This window comes from Acinonyx jubatus, chromosome B1, assembly GCF_027475565.1.
Source record: "Acinonyx jubatus isolate Ajub_Pintada_27869175 chromosome B1, VMU_Ajub_asm_v1.0, whole genome shotgun sequence".
NCBI classification, from domain to species: domain Eukaryota; kingdom Metazoa; phylum Chordata; class Mammalia; order Carnivora; family Felidae; genus Acinonyx; species Acinonyx jubatus.
Window position 1 is genome coordinate 20588141 of NC_069382.1, and position 14360 is coordinate 20602500.

Genomic DNA, 14360 nt, shown 5'->3' on the forward strand with positions numbered 1-14360 from the left:
CAGATGTTCTAGTACTTTACCGGCTAGTATTCTTCATTTGAGAAATCAATGCTAAGTTTGATGTGACCAAAAAATTTGTTTCTTTTAGTAGCCTGTGTGGAAATACAGGTGAGACTGTTTTCAAGGAAGTTGGGAAACCACGAAGTTGGTGCAACCTGAAATTTAAGATGTGACAGTAACTGTGAAATACGTAAAAATCTGCAGGAAACAGGAAAAGGTTTAGTTGGTCAAACTTGAGACCCTGTGAGAAAACGTAAAGCATTGTGGTTTGACAGGCACCCATTTCACTTCTGTCATGCGCCTTTGTTTCCTTCTAAACAAGAATAAACACTGTTAGCTGGTGTCTCAGACCAGCGCAAAGACCCTGTGGAAAGAGTAAACTAAAAAATCATAGTTGAGCTATACGTATGTGGAGAGACTCTCCTCCAGGTGATTATAGCCATTCTAGGGCTCATCCATATCCTCTCCTTGCCTCAGTAAATTTTTTAAAGAATTTTAAAACACATATGCATGTTACACTAAGATGAGTGTGTAATTAAAGTTGATTTTTACTAATAATCGCCTTTCACAATAAATGTTCGGTTAAGTCATTTAAGATGCTTTTAATACCAGACCTTAGGGGGCTCTCCTTACCGACAGAAAAAGACAGGAACTCTACCTGCGACACAACAGCCTCGCTTTCACAGTTGAATAAAAAACAGAAGAACTGAAACTTTCTGTGACAACAGTTTTAATTCAGCATCAACAGAATTCTTTGTAGCATTATTTTTTTTCTCATTTTAATGAAGCACCTTTATCTGTCAAACAAGAACTATTAAGTTTTAACAAATTCAGGTCAGGAGAGCTCCTTACACTGGAAAACCTTCCCTGGAAGATGCAACATAAATGATAGTTTTTAATAAATCATAAAATAGTCCCGTCCTTTCCGAGTACCGAGGAGCTCCTTCACACAGCACAAGCCAGAGCTTAAAATCACTTATCGAGAGGCCCCCTTTGGTTTCCCTGGTACTCAGAAATAAGTCCACTCAAAAGATGAATCATCTTAACAGACATTTTCCCCCCACCTGTAAGCTGACAAATACGAAATACTGGTTGCAAACAAGAACATCAAAGATCTCTCTGGGCATGGTCCCCAGTTTTGTTTTCGCTGTCACGTTCCTGCCGTGAGAAAAAGCTGCAAGCGATCTGCAGTTGTCTTTTGCCCAAATGGTCACATTTGAATTTTTTGTTGGTGTAAGAACAATTAAAGGATGAGCTCTTAGTGACCTGGAGTGTATTATGGTAAGACATCCTTGTATGTACATCCTCTTTTTTTTGAGGATGGAAATACACTGAACATCACACCGGGGGACAGATGTATTTCAAAAGAGGGGAAATCTGCTGGTTTATAATAAAAGGGAGTAACAATTTTTTCACAGGTTGTTTCCTTGAAGCATGAATCACACGATGACTACCTTCATTTTTTAAGAACATGTTTTATAAATCCTGTGATTTCTCTAGAGAGGGTAGTTTTTGTCAAACATATGTCGTGTTTCCCGTACTTAACTGCTGAACGCACCGTACTCAAGTTTTACAGTCTGTTTCTAATTGTCCTCAGAATCATTTTACTAAGAGATCATGATCTCATCCTGTCATCCACCTCTCCTCAAAAAAAGAGCTTTGTTATGGCCAGGCTGTAGACCAATTTTGTCTGTAATAGCTCTGGTAGACCATTAGGAAAAGTGTACCTTGAAAGCAATTTCGATTGTCAATGCAAAGGCAATTTCATATAGACCGCTAATAATGGTGATCAACCAGACTTTATTATGGTAGAACAGGAGGGAATTCATGGGTAAGCACTGCCTTGAATGGCTCATCATTGTATTTAGATGCAACAAAGTTTTGTCTTTAAAAAACAAACCCTCTTCATTGCACAATGGCAAATAGTTAACTAAAGTATATGAAGTATTTGCACAATATTTAAAAAAATTCTTAAAAATTTTCTCTCTATGGTAGAATTTCTAAAAACAGGAAAAAATCAAAATTATCAGTTAAGTGGACTATCGGGACAGTGGAAGTATAAGTGTCTTCAAGTTTCAGTTGAGCAATTAAATTTTTTAAAGCAAAATGTTTAAAATGTTTTTAAGGTACATTTTATAAATATGTACAAAAATGCAGGTCTATCTGATGCTTTATTCACTCAGGTAAACTTTATACTGCATATCTAATGAGATATGCCATCATCTCTAAAAATTCTAACCACCTAGATTAAAAACAAAACCCCTGAAAGATTATTCACTGTATGAAAACAAAAAGGGAACCAATGCAACTTAATGGAAAAAAATTTATTCGTAAAAATTTTTTTCGAATGATTCTACTGTGTATCAACTCATCATGTATATCAATAATTACACAAAAGACCTAAAGGGGGAAAATTTAACAGTACTCTCCCAAGGGAAAGAATAAAAACCCCACTTTTTTTCTTAGCTTCTATTTTGACAAGAAGGAACACCTCACAAAATCCTGTCCACAAAAATGGCTATAGTACTGTGCTTTGAAAAAACCTGGCTGCATATATTTCGTAATACATCACGTGATGTTGTTGCCCTTAAGACTCGTAGCAGTAGCTATAGGTTCCAACCTGGCACTTCAGGTAATAAAAAATGATGACCAAAAAATGCTTTAAAAGTAACAAGTAAAAATGCATCATATCTTCTGAGATTTCCTGAAACGGATTGTCAGATCAAAGTCTTCAGGTTTAAAAAAAAAAAAAAATCGGAAAGAGTATCCCAGTTGTTCAAAGAATTGCACTCAAATGATCTTTAAATGGACTTGGCTGACATTGGTTCTTTCATAAACTCATTAAAATGTAAGCTTTATATTTTTAGAAAGAAGCAAGGATCTTTCTACTCCATTATCCTCCAGTCTCCTGGTCTCTTCAGTGTTGCATTTTTGTCTAACTCGGATTTTGAAAAGTGTAATACCATTGTCTCTTTGATTAAATACTGGTTCCTTAACTGTGCACGTTTTAAAAGATAATCTGCTTTAAATTCTCAAAATCAGTACCAAAAACTGTTTAAGCTTATTCTAATCTCTAACATTTACAAAACTTACACTCCACTCAAAAAAAGAATAAAACTTTTTCAAATAGTGCGTACAAGGCACAAGAGCTTCCTAGTATATTTACCAAAGCCGAACGTTTTGGCATTGACAAACACACCACATTAGTTTACCTTAAACTCAATTTCCAAACAGCACGCCATTTAGTTCAGGTTGAACTAAATTTCTGAAAGTATACGATTTGTTTTAATGATTTGCATAATTTAGTCTTAAGTATTTGAAGAACTATAAAGTTAAGTGTCATACTTTTGATGAGAGGGGACACGGAAAAAATATAGATACCAATGGAGGATTAATCTATTGGCCCATTGGCGATGCTTAACAAATTCAATACGTTTGCTCTGTTCACTAGAACAAATAACCTAAAAAACAGATTTTCAAAAAACCCATACTGGCAAAAGAACATAATAAACCAACCATAATTGTTCTTATATAGATTTTCCCCCGGTTTAAGAAGATTGGGAGAGATGAAAAATATATCTTGGATGTAATAGAAATGTGTTAGTTGTGACAAAAAATTTGCCAGCTAGTTGCTTATCAGTGAGCTCAGTCTTCAATCAATGATCACACTTCTTTTCCAGCAGGGAACAAAGGCTAGAATTAAAGTCTGGCAAAAAATGATGGTAGTTTTCAAGTGTGGGCCAATTAAAATTTGCAATGAATTCATAGTCATTAGAGTTCACTCAGTCTGGGGCCAGATTTACAGCAGAGGGAAGAAACAAGTCTGACAGGCTCCCTCCACCTCACAGGTAACTAACAGGTTTTATGAATAAAGCTCTCATTATACTGTAATTTGAAATCTTTTAAACTTCAGTATCTTAATAGTCTCAATTTTCTGAATCAGAAAAATCAGATGGTTAATGGGCTTTTTATGTGTATACATTCTACAACCCAAATATTTGGGTGAAAATAAGCCCATGAATTTATTCCAAGTTTTTATGATAGAAGATATTTTTGTCCTTGATTCATAAACCATTATTACTTTTAATATTTAACAGGAATTTGTGTTAGTTGAAACAATCTCTATACTGGTTTTTTTTTTAAATGTGTTATATTTTAAGCAACGGCTTGGAGAGAACTAACCAATTCATATTCTGCATATTCAGCCAAGAAGAAATGGGAACCACGGGCCCGTGGTGCCTTCCTGTGGGAAGCCTCTGCCGTCCACCTGCAGCACTGATACCTTGAAATGAAACAGAGATCATGAAATCATTGTGTTAACTCTAAAAAAAAGCAAAAACAAAAACAATTCATTCAATGCTTGTTGAGTAACATTCCCTGCTCAGGATTCCATGTTTTCTGTGCTGGAAAGCTCGGATGTGTTCTTGAATTCAGACCTCTACATCTGTCCTTCTCGAGCTATAATATGCATATACAAGGCCAGAGGATCTTGTTAAAATGCAGAAAACGCAGATGCTGATTCAGTAGGTCCAGGGTAAGGTTTGGGGCCCCGACGCCAGCAGCAGGGCTGCTACTTCTGCATTTGTCTGAAGCCAGGAGGAGTTCAGAAGTGCCAGCTAAGCTGGATGGGGATGTGGGAAAATCATTTTGAAACTTCCTGCGCAGAGAAGCACAGCTTTTTTTAAGTTTATTTATATTTGAGGTAGAGAGCGAGCAAGCGAGTGGGGGAGGGGCAGAGAGAGAGAGGGAGAGAGAAAGGATCTCAAGCAGGCTCCACCCTGTCAGCAGGGTGCCCAATGCAGGGCTCCAAACCACGACATGTGAGATCATAACCTGAGCTGAGATCAAGAGTCAGATGCTTCGCTGCACCTGAAGCACAGCATTTTTTCTTTGTATAAGAGGGAAGGTTGAAAAGGCTAAATTTTACTTACACATCAGTGCTACTATGGGTCTAGGGACATAACGATCTGCAAAGCATGAACTAATAAATATTTTATAAAAAGCCCACAAATAATTGATTAATGTACTTCAAAAAGAGAAGAGATGAAAATATCATTCAGAATATAATTAAATTAAGCCTATCAATATCATGTGCGCTGAACAAATTGCAAGTCTGAGATGTAAAGCAGGAAAAACTATTTTTTAAATATTTTAAAAACAATTTGAAATATTAGCTACTTTGGGAAAATTCAATTTCTAAAGACACATTTGAATGTCCCTGGTTATGTCAATATATAGAACATTTAACACATATGACCTCACAAACAAATGGTAATTAGAACTAATGGTTCAAAATACTGAAAAAACATCCTGTGAAACTTTATATGCTTTACAGAACTAGTATAATATTTTATTCGTAGTATTACTTAGTAATTCAATTATTGTGTATTCAGTTACATTTTAAGAATTCCCTCTAGAGAGGCACCTGGGTGGCTCAGTTGGTTAAGCGTCTGACTTTGGCTCAGATCATGATCTCACAGCTCATGAGTTTAAGCCCTGTGTCGGGCTCTGTGCTAACAACTCAAAGCCTGGAGCCTGCTTTGGATGATGTGTCTCCTTCTCTCTGTGCCCGTTCCCCATTCACGCTCTGTCTCTATCTCTCTCAAAAATAAACATTCAAAAAAATTCAAAAAGAATTACTTTCAGAAATTTAATATTGTCTTTTTGCCATTTAACCAAGTAAAGATGAAATTTTCACTATCCTAACCATAGTTATGATGAATCTGATCTACTATAAGAGCATCCACAGTCATCCAAAATCAAAACATTAGTCAACTGGCAAATTCCCAGATCAGTTTTTTGCTGTTAGTACATAGTTACTTATCAAAACCAAAACCAAAGAAAGAAAGAAACAGATTTAAAAAAAAAGAAAGAAAGAAAACAGATTTAGAGGATTAAAATGGGTCAAAAACCAAAGAAAACAACCCAGATATCCATGAAATACTTTGACACAAATGATTTTGTGTTTTAGATTCCATTCTCTTGATTGTTTTTCGACTTCAGGATTCTAGATTGCAGTTTTATAAATAGAGATTTGTCTTGATAACTTTACTGTTCAACTCTATACTGTGTTTATTATAACAGCACATACAATTTTTTATTTTGTTTAGATGATTATGGCTTTGTTCCAAAGCTACTCTTTATTGTATTAATTGCAGGCTGGCTTATAAAGAAATTACCTTTTAAAGAAACTGATTTAGAACAACAGGTTTAAAACAAAATATGGTTTAAAGAAAATGATTTGGAACACTTATTACTTTAAGGGTAACACATGCCATGGCGTGCTACTGTAACCCAAAATTGGGATGCTAGAGGTTTGCACTAACAAGATATAATTGTCTTGTACTAAGACCCAGTGGGATTCTACTGACAGATGGTCAAGGATATAACTGCTGTAATCTGGAAGGATAGAAGAAAATAAAAGACTCCAGGATCCTATCATCTGACAAGATAAGTGCCAAGTAAAGTTCAATATTTTAGGAGTAATCCTTGCCATTTAGTGCATTGCTATAATAATCCTTGCCATTTAGTGCATTGCTATAAAAATGAATTTCATTCATCAACTTACTCCAATTATTTGTCAAGTTACCCTATATACAGGCTAATACCAAAGCTAGGTCCACCTGCACAGGTCTCCAACATGATACATGATGGGATCCTAAGGGTTAATTAAAACATCTTCAAATTTCAATCACTCAAAAATAAATAATAACATTTATGGGAACTATTTGCCCTAAGAGAACTGGAAAATTGTTAAAAATACAAAGCATAACAAGAAAAAAACGTATCTTACTTTCATAAAGTATGAATTTATTTTGTTTGAAGAGTTAAGTCTCATTCTCCATGGTTAATGCAGGATTGCTCATACCTTCAAGAAAGAACATAAATTAGCATTTTGTTTTGGGGGGGGTTGCTTTTGAATAAATAGAGACTAGTTTTTTCATCCCTGATTCCCTCCATATGCTTCCAAAGGTGCCTTGCATGCAGTACAGGTTTGTAAGACGATCATACAGAAACACACACACACACACACACACACACACACACACACACACACACACACACACGATACAGTGTTGACCGCCCAGAGTGTCACAAAAATAGCACTTTAATGTTTATTTATTTTTGAGACAGAGACAGAGCATGAATGGGAGGGACAGAGAGAGAGGGAGACACAGAACCGGAAGCAGGCTCCAGGGTCCAAGCTGTCAGCACAGAGCCGATGTGGGGCTCGAACTCACAGACCGTGAGATCATGACCTGAGCCAAAGTCAGATGCTTAACTGACTGAGCCACTCAGAGGCCCCACAAAAATAGCACTTTAAAAAGAGACATACACCTGAGGAAGTGGGCGGGGGGTGGGGGCAGGCAGGAACAAAAATATCATAGATAACATTGGATTGGGCACTTCTCACGTCATCTTAAAGTACTCTTCCTAATTCTACATTTACCTACTACATCCTGCTGAAACTCATCTTGGAGCCCTCCCTCACCTCATCCTTCTCACATTTCTTTTCCTTCTTTTACATCATCCTTTAGACTTTAAATATTCATCCATCCAAGTAACAGAAAATTAATCTAACATGCCAAATAAGTAACAGCATATAAAAAGGAAGAAATCCTTCTATGTTAATGCAGAACTGTACGAGGAAACATGAATTCCTTCTGAAAGAAAGGGAGCTCTTTGTCTTTCCACCCCCCAAAAATTGACCCCCGACTATACATCACTTCTTTGCCTCCAAGAAAACTGAGGGATTCACAGGGCTAACAGGTGTCATCAATTTTTGTTTAGGCAATATCTAGCCCTTCCCACAGACTGGAAAATGGAATGGCCGGTTTGAAGGTGGGAGAAAGACAAAACCAGGAATACTCAAAGGATGGGGATCTTTATTTATTCCTTAAGCACAAAACTCTTTAAAGAAAGCCTATATTTTATTTTTTTTAATTTTTTTTAATGTTTATTTATTTTTGAGACAGAGAGAGACAGAGCATGAATGGGGGAGGGGCAGAGAGAGAGGGAGACACAGAATCAGAAGCAGGCTCCAGGCTCTGAGCCATCAGCCCAGAGCCCGACGCGGGGCTCGAACTCACGAACCGTGAGATCGTGACCCGAGCTGAAGTCGGACGCTCAACCGACTGAGCCACCCAGGCGCCCCAGAAAGCCTATATTTTAGCGGAATATGACTGATTGTATATTAAATAATGACCTTAGAATTTTTAGTTAGAACTGTCACGTTTTACAATCACTAAATCCCAAAGAGATTTCAAATAAAACAACAAACACTTTAAAGTGAAGTGAGCCAGGGTGCCTGGATGGCTCAGTTGGTTAAGCATCCGACTTCAGCTCAGGTCACGCATGATCTCACGGTTTGTGGGTTCGAGCCCCACGTCGGGCTGTGTTCTGACAGCTCAGAGCCTGGAGCCTGCTTTGGACTCTAGGTCTCCCTCTCTCTCTGCCCCTCCCCCACTTGTGCTCTGTCTCTGTCTCTGTCTCTCGAAAATGAATAAACGTTAAAAAAAAGTAAAAAAAATAAAGTGAAGTGAGCCAAAGTCTGGCAGCACTAGGAGAGAGTTTGAAGAAAGGACTAGAAATGAAGGAGAAGATTTTCTGGCTAATGGTGCTTTCATCATGCATGTATGATTTTATACTCAATTATAAGGGACACCACATGCATCCATATATGCTGGCATGCATGATCACATGCTTTGATTCATCCTCACCAACCCTGAGAAATAAGTAGCATTTTAAGAAAAGAAAGCTAAGTCTAAAAGAGATTAGGTAACTACAAATCTCACACACCAATTAGGTGTCAAAATTGAGATCTGAAATCAGGTCTAACTTCAAACCCTTTGCTGATAAACTATACTAACTGATGCAGTCACAGATTAAAATCAACAGCAATACAATAGAAATGTGAGTGGGATTTGAAGAAATAACAGCTTAAGTTACGGCAATCACGCAATCACTTTACTCTGACATTCTGAAACTGGATAGAAATCTTAGAGTAAAAGAATCACATTAAGATCTTTTTCACTGGATGTTTTTCAATCTGTTGCCTGAGTCAATTACTTTTTCCATTAAACATTTACATTTTGAGTATACTTACATCATGTTATTTAATAGGCAATAGTTAATATTTGGTTCTTACACTGGGATAAAAGCAATGTAGATCTATCTGTCACAAAATGATCTTCTTCAGCTAACATTAGACATTAACCAAAGGCCTTTACAAAAAAAAGTTCCTGAAAATTAATTCTAAATTTACAATGGGAATCCAACTCCAAAATTTTGTAGGTTATATGATGGGATTGTTTTCACTACCTTCACCTTTTGTTAAAGGTGAATAAGCACCTTAATTAAATAAAACAGTCAAATCAGGACACCCTTACCAGCTTTGCCTTTTCCTGGGTTTGCACTGTTCTCAGTCCAAGACTGGGAATCCGTGAGAAGGTGACTCTGGGACTCTCTCAAGGGCTTTGCAGGGAACTGATGGTTTTCAGGACTGAATAAGAATAATCATCATCATAATCATGTTGATTCTTGATCGCGTTATGTTGAGTGTTTCTCAACGTACAGAATTCAAACAACTTCCCAAGGGAATTTGGGGAACAGGGAATAAGGTATTAAATGGCACTGACTCGCAATGAGAAAACCGTTCTCCCTTCCCTTGTCTCGTCAGTCTTCCGAATATAACAAGATGACAATCCTTGACTCTGGTGTCTCCATCTTTGAAAGAACAGGCCTCCGCCTCTGACTTTAGCAGGTGAGGGATTTTAGTTAGAATTTAATAGTGTTTAATTATCAATTTTATTTTTTAAAGTTGTATTCTATTTATGGCAATATATCGCAGTTTTCATTTATGACAGTGAGGTACTGTTTGATTTAAAAATAAGCTTCAGTGCCAATTTAAATAAATATGTTAAATAAAAATATTAGTTTTATGTGGTATGTGGATATGGAAAACATAGATATGAAGGTGATAGCAGAAATAAAAGTTTGAGAAAAATTGGCCTAGTGTTTCTAAAGTGGCCTAACTAGTCTTAAACAAAGAATTCTCTATCTTCCTCTCTTAAACTGAAACAACAAATTTAAGTGCTATCTTGCAAAAATGTTGGAAACATCTGACAACATCAGGTTTTACAAACGTTGTTTAATTTGGAGAATGAAGAGTCTTCAAAGAAGAATTTAAGTTTTAAAATTTAAGTACCCATGCTACATATCAATCTATTGGGTGGCATGAAAAAATAAAAATTTCACTCAGAAAAAAATATTGGCATAGAAACTATATAAGTGTAGTTTTAGAACACCCTGAAATAGTAATTATAATCATGTTCAGAAAAAAAAGTTCAATTTCTTCCAAGAATAATTTCACATATGTGAGTTGACTATACTATATTTTTTAAAGGATATGCTTTTGCTCCTTAATAATTACCTCATATCTAAAATTGGAGAATATTTTAATTTTGTGCAGCTTTAACATCCCTTTATTAAAATTCTGGAGATAAATCTTTAAAAATAAAGAGCATGTCTCCTATTTATATGAAAAAACCCCAAATAACTCTTGTATTCTAATTTTTATTATTCTTCAGGAAAGGGCCCATACACCTGGTTTAGCATAGTAACCAGGTCCTGGTTTAGGGAATCCTTGCAGATTCATTACTGCCAACAAGACTAACAAATGGCAAGGAAGGATCCATTCATTCAACTGTATTCATTGAGTACCTATTACACCAAGGAATAAAGTCTTTGATCGCACAGAAATTTCACTGTAACTGAGGAAGAATAATAATAAATAAGCGAATATGTAATAAGTCAGGTGACAGGAAGAGCTGACAACAGAAAAAGAGAGAGTAAGGGGAAGCGAGGGAGCAGGTCCCTATCTTACAAAGGGTTTTCAAAGATAGCCTGTATTGTGAAGTTACACCTGAGCTGGAAGTGAATTAAGAAAAGGTCGAAGAGCATTCAGATAGCTGGAAAAAAAAAATGGGTAGGAAGAGGAATTGGCAAGTACAAAGACAATAAATAAGGGACATGCCAGGTACATTTGGGGACCAGCAAGATCTGTGTGTCTGAGGACCGTGAGGGATGAGAAGGTGGTAAGGGATGACATTAGAGAGCTACTGGGGCCAGATTAGACAGGACAAGGTAAGGACACTAATTTGATTTATGCTGATTAAGATGGGAAGCTAAGGGAGGGTTTTGAGCACAGGAGTGACACAATCTGATTCTTAATGGAGAGTAGACTGAAGTAGGGCAAAAATGGAACCAGAAAGACCAGCAAGGAAGATGTGGAAGTAATCCATGTGAGAAATGATGCCTTGGACCGGAAAGCAGTCTGGGGGTGACAAAAAGTACTCGGATTATTGGCATATTTTGAAGGGGCATCTGACAGGATGTGCAAATGGAGTAAATACAAGGTAACGAAAGAGGAGTCTAGAATGGTGCATGGTTTCTGGCCTGAGCACCTGGGAGAATGGGGTCACGTATACTGACATCCAGAAGGATGGAGGAGAATCAGATTTAAGCCAAAGGGTGTTGATGGTTGGAAATCAAGATAACCGCTTTGCACCTGTTCAGTGGGAGATGACTTTTAGACATTTAAGTGGGAATGTTCAGTAGACAGTCAGACATAAAACTCTGCAGTAGAGAGGAGAGGCAGCCACTTGCCATAACAATTTTATATGGGCTCATCAAGGAGGAATTATAGAATTATGTAAAAGACAATTTAGCTGTCAAAATCCAATCCCAAAATTTAAAGGAAAAGGAAGTCGATAGTGGTTACTTGACCCCTTCAAGATCACCTAGCAGGGCAAAAGTGCCAGAATTAGGATTTCTCCGAGGGCCTTTGGTACACTTAGTAGAAGGAGAGATACCATCTCTGAAAACCAAATCTTCTTGAACTACAAAAACCACTTAAAGGGTAAAAAACGTTACTGAAAACTACTAAACTTTATAAAAGCTTGAAAACATTCTAAGTAATCTATTAAAGTGATATTTTTCTGCATGAAGATACAAGGAAAATCGTTAAGATATAATTCTGTTAAATTTTCAAGCCCAAACTCAAAGGGGACATCCCACTAAGACTCCGGTGCCTTTGAATGTCCCTGGGAAACACAGAATGGCCTCCTCATTAACTTGTTCAGTCTACTGTGTCCAAGGTCACGCTGGGGATGGGGTGGCAAACAGGTTTCATCTCGTGACAATTTAAAATGGCTTTGGAACGGCTACCAGGGTCACTGCCTCAAGAAGAATTGTGGGGTCATGACAGGCTCCACCAGAGGATGTGCTGTGATCAATAAGAAATGGAGACAGCAGGAGCGGAGGTACAGGTGTTATGTACGTGGCATTCCAGCAAAGAAGAAACTCTCTAAAATTTAAGAATATTACAGTTATGCTCTTGCTACTGGCTTCCCCTTAAAAATTAGAGGTATGGCCATATTCAAATAAATCTGTCTTAAAGATGTGAAAGTTAGTGTTTTAAACTTAAAAATTCATACATAGCATTTAAAAGGTTTAAGTAGTTTTGCCTTTTGCCAGTTAATTGCAAAGTTAGAATCAAATTGTAAGGTCTTCCTCAAATTCTTGACAAAGCAAGGGCAAAAGTCTCCAAACACTAAATTTCTAGGGCCCCTTGCCTTTCCCTTCCACTGAAATGGCCCAGATAATGTTTACTGGTCTTTAATAAGCATTAGGAAATGTGGTGCACTAGCAAGCAGGTGTCTGGGATTCCATTTGATCTCCAAAAACCTAATCCAAGGAAGTGCTTCTTATCTCTTTATAATGTTATAGGTACCACAGAAAGGACCTGGGGGGTCCGAGGGCACGTTTCCTGTCTGCTCACCTGATCACTAGGGGAGCTAATTTGGACTTATATGCTCTTCCTTCAAGCACTACGTTTTAAAAATCGTAATATACTTCAGTCAAGCAGCATGTATGGAGAATTAACACCTGTTTATCCAGAGTAATAACAGAGTTTGACAAGTATAAGTAAAGCTCCCTATGTACCCCTCCCCAATCATACTTTCCTATCTCCCTCATTCCAAGCAGGAACCATTGTGGTCAAGTATCCTAGGTTTTTAATTTTTTTTCCCCAAGAAATATATAGCCCAAGGACACAGGAGGAGAACATATATTATTTGAAAGTAAAATAGAAAAAAAATATGGGATTACGTTTTCAATGTTGAGTTCATTCCTGCAGGAGTAGATGGTTGTTCAGGATCCTGATTAACAAGGCAAGTTGGAAAGGAGCAGCCATCACCTAGACTAGAATCAAAACGAAAACTTACAACTGAGCAGTAAAAAAGGCCATAGTGTGAAACCATTACAATGTGATGTTTGCCAGCGGAACACAGTTATGCTACGGACAAAACGGGTCTATCAGACCCTGGCTTCAATACAGCTTATTAAGGGAGAGGCTGAGTTAACTGACTTCCACACTGATATAAGGGTGAACCACGAAATAATTCTTTTCACAAAAACAGGAATTCCCATGCAGAATTATAGTTCTTCTGTTGGGTTGCTTTCACTGGTTTAAAACCTGAATGTTTTCACAACAAACTACCTTGAAAAAACGGGTAGCAACCAGTACTTCTTCTCATCACCAAAAACTTGTCGCATGTTTTTACTGAAACCCAAGCTGAATCCATTCTTATCCGTTCCGTGTCGAAATACAGGACTTCTAAACGCCTCTGCCAAAAAATGGGAGAACAATCACATGAGTAACACATCTAGCAACCCCCACATTTAGAAACCACTGGACTAAATGAGGGAACTCTAAAAATCAATGGCTAGCCCCCTGTGAATGCACAACTCGCGTACCTATCAAAAGCTCTGCCACATAGATTGCCTATTCTGTTTTAGAGGATGTGATTGCATTTATTTCCATTTTTAAAGAATCCTTCTATTATGATTAGCAGCACATGTGCATTGCAAAAGAAAATCAGAAAACACAAATAAGCAAGTTAAAACTTTATAAATTCTGGATCTTTTTTAGATAGATGTGTGGATGGATAGATTTGAGGATCAGCTTCGCCATTTCTGCAAGAAAAGGACATTGAAATTGTAATAGGGATTACACTGACTCTGTAAATCACTTTGGGTCATACTTAAAAATATTAAATCTGGGGCTCCTGGGTGGCGCAATCGGTTAAGCGTGCGACTTCAGCCGGGTCACGATCTCGCGGTCCGTGAGTTCGAGCCCCGCGTCGGGCTCTGGGCTGATGGCTCAGAGCCTGGAGCCTGTTTCCGATTCTGTGTCTCCCTCTCTCTCTGCCCCTCCCCTGTTCATGCTCTGTCTCTCTCTGTCCCAAAAATAAATAAACGTTGGAAAAAAAAATTTAAAAATATTAAATCTTCCAATA

The 14360-nt window shown here is 37.4% G+C and overlaps 1 protein-coding gene across 2 annotated transcripts in view; it reads right to left on the reverse strand.

Moving 5' to 3' along the window:
- Nucleotides 1-2309: 2309 nt before the first annotated feature.
- The window catches only part of ZDHHC2 (zinc finger DHHC-type palmitoyltransferase 2), a 69511-nt gene continuing 57460 nt past the window's right edge, over nucleotides 2310-14360 (reverse strand). For both annotated transcript variants that reach the window (XM_027077247.2, XM_015069646.3), the window contains exons 9-13: nucleotides 13562-13688; nucleotides 13171-13263; nucleotides 9390-9502; nucleotides 6794-6868; nucleotides 2310-4282 (exon numbers count right to left, since the gene is read on the reverse strand). In XM_027077247.2, the coding sequence (XP_026933048.1) occupies nucleotides 6828-6868; nucleotides 9390-9502; nucleotides 13171-13263; nucleotides 13562-13688 (374 nt within the window). In that variant the 3' untranslated portion in view covers nucleotides 2310-4282; nucleotides 6794-6827. The remainder of the gene's footprint in view (nucleotides 4283-6793; nucleotides 6869-9389; nucleotides 9503-13170; nucleotides 13264-13561; nucleotides 13689-14360) is intronic.